Source organism: Octopus bimaculoides, chromosome 26, assembly GCF_046866305.1.
Source record: "Octopus bimaculoides isolate indiv1 chromosome 26, ASM4686630v1, whole genome shotgun sequence".
NCBI lineage: Eukaryota > Metazoa > Mollusca > Cephalopoda > Octopoda > Octopodidae > Octopus > Octopus bimaculoides.
In genome coordinates this window covers 27,788,783-27,796,282 of record NC_142953.1, presented here as the reverse complement: position 1 = coordinate 27,796,282, position 7,500 = coordinate 27,788,783, and the positions used below count along the sequence as shown (strand labels likewise).

Below are 7,500 nucleotides of genomic sequence, written 5' to 3'. Positions count from 1 at the left end.
ATCTGATATCTTTTAACTTGTTCGATATCATCAAGTATCTTAACTGCATCTCCAACGCTAAATTTGTCGATCTGAAACAGAGAAATTTAAATGAAATATAACATAAGAAAGTAAGAGAGGGGGAGGAGAGAGAGAGAGAGTTTTGAGTGTGGAATTGGGTTTCAAGCAGAAAGTGTGATTTACGAGAAGGCGTAGTTGAAGGAGGAAGAGAGAGAGGGGGGGGGAGAAAAAGAAAGAAAGAAAGAAAGAAAGAAAGAAAGAAAAAAATAAAGAAAGAATGAAAAAGAAAGAAAGAAAGAAAGAAAGAAAGAAAGAAAAAGAAAGAAAGAATGAATGAAAGAATGAATAAATGAGAGAAAGAAAGAAAGAAAGAAAGTAAGATAGAAAGACAGAAGTAAAGAAAGAAAGACAGAAATAGGAACGATAGATAGACAGACAGACAGACAGACAGACAGACAGACAGACAGACAGATGGATAGAAAGGAAGGAAGGAAGAAAGGGAACGGAAAGGAATCAGTTTTAATTGAGATATAATTTTAAAGAAGCCCTTTAAAAAGATGGAACACGATGTCGACTCTGGAATATTTGCTTCCAGAATCTTGAAAAATTCAGAAACGTACGTTGTTTCTCTTTTCATTTACGGGTGGAAACCATGGTGGAGTAGCCCCTTGTAAAATTTAGTCGGTGAAATTTTGTTGGTCACATTCGAGCAACTTCTAAGTTACGGAGATATAAACAAACCAACAGCAGTTGTCAATTGCTAAGGATACAAACACACATACATATATACAAACAAACATCCATCTATCCATCCATCCATCCATCCACCTATCCATCCATTTATCCAACCAGCCATATATGCGGGAGGTACCCAAAAGTAACCGGAAACATTCTCTGCGGGACAAGCCCATTGCAGTTCAGGTTTCCGCCGCTAGATATGTCCCTCTGGCAACAGTGTTCCGACCGACTGTTGCAGCTAATGTCGTACTTCCACGTGGTGCGTCTTTGTTTTGCAGTGCTTCTCCACTGTTCGTCGATTTTTGCGATGGCTGAAACGATGGAACAGAGTACTTCTTTGAAATTCTGTTTTCTGTGGTGGTGGTGGTGGGGAAGCGGTGACCGAAACAGTTCTCGTAATTGAAACAGCTTACAAGGACGCTGTCATGAGCAAAACACAACTTTGTGAATGGCTTCCACGCTTTAGGAATAGTCACTTGTAGGTTGAAGGCCAACCTCGTCCCGGACGACGCTCGACCTCCCGAACGAATGAAAACATCCGAAAAATTCATGAACTGTTCTTGGAGAGCCGTCACCAAACAATTGACGAACTTGTTGGTTCCTGCCAACGAATTTGGAGCGAGGAATTGCGACTGAAAAGGGTTGCATCAAAATTTGTACCTTGTTTGCCCACAGATGATCAAAAGCAGTCACAACTGAATCCGGTCCTTTTTTCGAAAGTCATCACTGTTCATGAATTTTTCGGATGTTTTCATTCGTTCGGGAGGTCGAGCGTCGTCCGGGACGAGGTTGGCCTTCAACCTACAAGTGACTATTCCTAAAGAGCAGGTGTTACGGAATTTGCAGATGTGAAGGAGGTGAAAGAAAAAACTGAGACCTTAACAGGGATCAATTAGGCAGGGTTCCATCACTGCTTCGAACAGTGGACAACGCGCCTGAACCGATGCATTGCTTCAAATGGAGAATTCTTTGAAGGCGATAAAAATATTTATGTAAAATTAAGTGAATAAAATAATATTGCAAAATTCCGATTTCTATTTGATAACCCCTCGTACGTACATACATACATACATACATACATAGATACATACAAGCATACATATATACATGTGTATGTGTTATAATGTTTGACATAGATGAACACACTACAACAGTTTTGTTTTGACCGAATGCACATGCAGATACATACGATAAAGTATTTATCACATGAAAGCAGTATGACATCGGTAAACAATAAATCATATCTGCCACTTCATTGTCTACATACAATGCGATAAATTATTTATCGCGTAAATACTTAATAAACTTGCTCATCCAACAGTGTTAGCTCTTACGTAATTTCTGATTTTAAGATCGCACTAATTTCAGTGAAAAATGTCGCCGGGCAAGAGGTCGACTTCATTTGACCTCTGTATTTGGTAGGTGTTTATTTATCGATTGTAGAATGCTGAAAGTAAACCCACTTCTGTGTAATATAAGGATTAAAACGTGTATAGTTTCTAACACTTGCCGTTCTACTACACATAAGCAAGTGTTATACTTTTAACCAAAAGAAAAGTCACGTCATTATTTATCGGTTGGCAAGCTGGTAGCATCGTCAGCACACGCCGAACGAAATGTTTAGTGGTATTTCTTCTGCCGTTACGTTCTGAGTTCAAATTCCGCCGACTTTGCTTTTCGTCCTTTCGGGGTCAATGAATTAAGTACCAATTAAGTACTGGGGTCCATGTAATCGACTATCCCCCTCCCCAAAATTACAGGCTTTGTGCCTATAGTAGAAAGGATTATTTATCCGACGATTCTGTAGTGTTAACGTGACGAACGAGAGAATATTTCACTGAGAAATATGGCAATCTATCTCATGCACAAGAAACATTGTTAGTCATAGTAATTTTACTTCTTCTATCCCATAACTGGATGAAGTAAAAGTAACGATAGGGTTCGATATTCTACTCAACCTACCTACCGTACCTGAAGACAGATCACACTGAAAAAGAGCATGCATCAGATCCAAAACCAGAATCAGGGTACCGTAAGCAAATAGTTCTTTTGTCACTTAGATCAATCACATATTGTTGAACCATACTGCTTAGCAGAGAAGATTTGCTGGTGTAAACCACTCGGTGTAAGCTTCTTGTCAGAGTAAGATTGTGGAAGTAAGTTTATCCAAGAAAAACTCCGTGAAGCAGACATGTTTTATTAATAGTAAACATTTAAGTCATATGGGTAAAAAAATATTATAAACGTAGAGGGTACTGAATGGTACGGAAATTATGGCCTTATATACTAACCTTTGTGAGGGCTTTTGGATTAAAGCGCCATAAGTTTTTACTAAGTCCTTCAAATTTCACAATCACATCGTCAACATTATTAACTCCTTGAACTATGCCAACTTGACCTATAAACTGAATATAAAGTGGGTTAACAAATATTGTACATATATACATACATACACATACATGTTAAGTATACACATGTAAATATGTGCCACATGAACGTGGAAAAAATCAATTCCAAACATACAATAAGATATATGGCGTATTTAAAATGAATTCGTTTCACAATACCACGATTCTCAGACAAAAACTGCTATAATTATTTCATCATTTTCCTTTTAAATTTATACATATAAATGTGCATTCGGTGTTTTCTACATGTCTTTTTACCATCAAAAGGCGTAAAATAACAGGTATAGACCAATGGCTATGGGAGAACAGATCCACCCAGTGAATGTGGCATAAAATGAAAGAAAAAATATCAATATTCATCAGAATATGCTACCCATCTCCATCGTTTTAGGATAATTTATTTGCGCTATAAAAGAAGATGAAATAAAGGAAAATAAATTTTAATGAAACCTTTATGGTACCGATTCTGCAAATTTACAATGGCATATTTTCTTACAAAGTTTCCATACTTCTGGTAGTTGGGTTCCTTTTCGTGGCTACTGCACTCTAGTCACGTAGTAATAGTAACCGTTCGACCAGTGATAACTGTTTATGTATGTATGTATGTATGTATGTATGTATGTATGTATGGATGGATGGATGGATGGATGGATGGATGTACGTATGTATGTATAAACACACACACACACACTCACACACATATATATATATATATATATATATATATGATGGTTGTCTACTCCTTAAACAGAGTTTGACCACCTCCTGCACCTACACCTTAGCCCTTTCATGGCGTCTGATGTGGCTTTTTAAACCAGACAGTGTTTTGAAAAAACATCCACACAGATTGCACCTCTGATTTGCACTACCAATACCTGCAAGTAAGTTCTGCTCATTGTGGATCCTAACATGTCTTTTAAGACCCCCATTGGATTTGAATACCCTCTGGCACACACCACATTCAAACGTGTGCACAGACATATATATATATATATATATATATATATATATATATATTGTTGTACTTGGGGATGGTCATATTGCCAGTTTAGCCAATAAAAACACACGCACTGTATATTTGGTGTTAATTTTTTTTTTTTTTTTCAGCTTTATATTACATTAATCTTAATCTTAATCTTATTTCGGCCAGAGTTCTTTCGTCACACTTCTGTGACCTCATCAGTGGTCCTTTGTTTCCTTCTTTCTTATGTGTGTCTCACCTTGCTAACTATCAGCCATTTTGTATTTTGTATTCCTATTGTATGTGTCTACGCATGCGTGTCCTTCAATGTGTCTGTGTCTTTTGTAAGTGCATGTGTGTATGGGGAGTGTCTGTATCACCTATATTCTCTGTTAATACGTGTTCATTTGTATTAGTTTTTATTTATTTATATGTTCATGTGTGTGTGTGTGTGTGTGTGTGTGTGTGTTTTTTTTTTTTTTTTTTTTTTTTTTTTTAATGTGTTTAATTAAATTTTGTTAACGTATGTAGTATTTAATTCCATTTGTTTATCTATGTATTGTATTATACTTTGTTCCTATTATTGTTTTATGGGTAACATGTTGTCACATGCTGTGGTTTGTTAGTGGCGTATGTTAGTGTTCCATTCTAGTTTCCTATTCAGGCTAGGTTTCCCTTCTATTATGTGTGTAGCTTCAGTAATTTGTCTAAGTGCTGCATCACTGCTATGTGTAGATAAGATTTTAATTTCTATGTTGTTGATTGAGCCTCTATGTTCTTGCTCAGCGTGCTGGTACAGAACTGATGAGTTCTTCCCTTCCTTAAGTTCCCTCCAATGTTCGTTTGCCCGCTCCCCTATACTCCTTGCTGTTTCGCCTACATATGTCGTTGTCTTATTTCTGCATCGTCCCTCTGTACATCTTATACTATAGACCACATTTCTGGTTTTGCAGTTCGTTTGTGGGCTAAATCTACATACGATACAGTTCCTATCAGTGCAGGGGGTTCTACTGAAAGGGTATGTTCTACTGATAAGGGATTTGATAGGGTTGCCTGGCCTTTCAACAACCTTAATTCTTAGCTTAAGTTTGTCTAGGGCCCTTCTAAAGCGGTACGCCAGTTCGCCTCTAGGGGTGGTGTCTAGAGGCGAACTGGCGTACCGCTTTAGAAGGGCCCTAGACAAACTTAAGCTAAGAATTAAGGTTGTTGAAAGGCCAGGCAACCCTATCAAATCCCTTATCAGTAGAACATACCCTTTCAGTAGAACCCCCTGCACTGATAGGAACTGTATCGTATGTAGATTTAGCCCACAAACGAACTGCAAAACCAGAAATGTGGTCTATAGTATAAGATGTACAGAGGGACGATGCAGAAATAAGACAACGACATATGTAGGCGAAACAGCAAGGAGTATAGGGGAGCGGGCAAACGAACATTGGAGGGAACTTAAGGAAGGGAAGAACTCATCAGTTCTGTACCAGCACGCTGAGCAAGAACATAGAGGCTCAATCAACAACATAGAAATTAAAATCTTATCTACACATAGCAGTGATGCAGCACTTAGACAAATTACTGAAGCTACACACATAATAGAAGGGAAACCTAGCCTGAATAGGAAACTAGAATGGAACACTAACATACGCCACTAACAAACCACAGCATGTGACAACATGTTACCCATAAAACAATAATAGGAACAAAGTATAATACAATACATAGATAAACAAATGGAATTAAATACTACATACGTTAACAAAATTTAATTAAACACATTAAAAAAAAAACAAAAAAAAAAACACTCACACACACACACACACACATGAACATATAAATAAATAAAAACTAATACAAATGAACACGTATTAACAGAGAATATAGGTGATACAGACACTCCCCATACACACATGCACTTACAAAAGACACAGACACATTGAAGGACACGCATGCGTAGACACATACAATAGGAATACAAAATACAAAATGGCTGATAGTTAGCAAGGTGAGACACACATAAGAAAGAAGGAAACAAAGGACCACTGATGAGGTCACAGAAGTGTGACGAAAGAACTCTGGCCGAAATAAGATTAAGATTAAGATTAATGTAATATAAAGCTGAAAAAAAAAAAAAATTAACACCAAATATACAGTGCGTGTGTTTTTATTGGCTAAACTGGCAATATGACCATCCCCAAGTACAACAACATCTGTTTCAACACACGATTTCACATAAAAAATCTTGCAAAACAAATATATATATATATATATATATAAATATTGTATATATTTCTCTATCTATCAGTGATCTTATAGCATAATGAAAACGCACAAGGCGACACTTACGTTTGCCATAAAGGGATTCCATCCTCCATGTCCTTCTTGTAACAACTTTATTGTATTTATGTCTTCATACATAGATACACGGTCTCCTACGTCGAATACACTGGTAGATGCGTTGGAATCCATTGTTTCTACAAATACAAATTCACCTGAAACAAGCGAATGTATATATGAGAATTTATACATGAGATTGCACAGACACACACACACACACACACACACACACACACGAGCGCGCGCACACACATATATATATGACTATCTATCTATCTATCTATCTATTTAAGTGTTTAACACTTTGTCCACAAAAGTATGATGCCACATATATAACTCTACATACATTAAAAATATAATGAACAGACTAAATCGGTTTTCTACCCTTATTGGTGACTTATCAGAAGTATCTATCTATCTATCTATCTATCTATCTATCTATCTAGGTATTACATAGATATAGGAGGGATGACCACTAAGTGGACATCCATTATGCTAGATGCAGGCACCATATGGTCTTATGGTCTGACCACTAAGAAAAGATTGTTCTCAAGAAAATTCAGCAAATGCCAGAACGTAAACGAGCAAGACAAATGAAAAGATACAAAATATAAAGATTAGTCACAAACCCTTAAACTTAAATAACCATGTTCTCTAACCGGCAAAATTCGGTGCAGAGAATTATTTTCTGCAGAATTATTTCCGGTATTTTGGCGCGCCAAAACGAAGACTTTTGAAATATAACCACAAATGTAATTGGTAGAGCTATACACATGTTCAATCTCATGCGGATGTCTTGTGTATAGCTCTGTAAATTATATTTTGCTATGACGGTCACACTGATGAATGGCGGACATTTACGTAAGTATTACGTAAGTGGTAACAATGAAATCGGGTGTGTGACTAATCTTTATATTTAGTAACTTTTCGTTTGCCTGCTCATTTACGTACTGTGGTTTGCTGAAATTTCTTGAGAACAATCTAGCATAATGGATGTCCACTTAGTGGTCATCCCTCCTATATATATATACATTTAATATAATTTTTCTGAATCTTCAGATT

At 36.8% G+C, this 7,500-nt stretch overlaps 1 protein-coding gene across 2 annotated transcripts in view; it reads right to left on the bottom strand.

Moving 5' to 3' along the window:
• Window positions 1-7,255, bottom strand: part of LOC106880590 (E3 ubiquitin-protein ligase MIB2) — a 48,774-nt gene extending 41,519 nt beyond the window's left edge. The window contains exons 1-4 of one of the 2 annotated variants that reach the window (XM_089342850.1): window positions 7,068-7,255; window positions 6,448-6,593; window positions 3,030-3,143; window positions 1-71 (exon numbers count right to left, since the gene is read on the bottom strand). The exon at window positions 1-71 is cut by the window's left edge and continues 34 nt beyond it. In XM_089342850.1, coding sequence (XP_089198976.1) covers window positions 1-71; window positions 3,030-3,143; window positions 6,448-6,570 — 308 coding nt within the window. In that variant the 5' untranslated portion in view covers window positions 6,571-6,593; window positions 7,068-7,255. Of the gene's footprint in view, window positions 72-3,029; window positions 3,144-6,447; window positions 6,594-7,067 lie in introns of those variants that run through there. The other variant, XM_089342851.1, reaches the window with a different exon arrangement.
• Window positions 7,256-7,500: the final 245 nt, after the last annotated feature.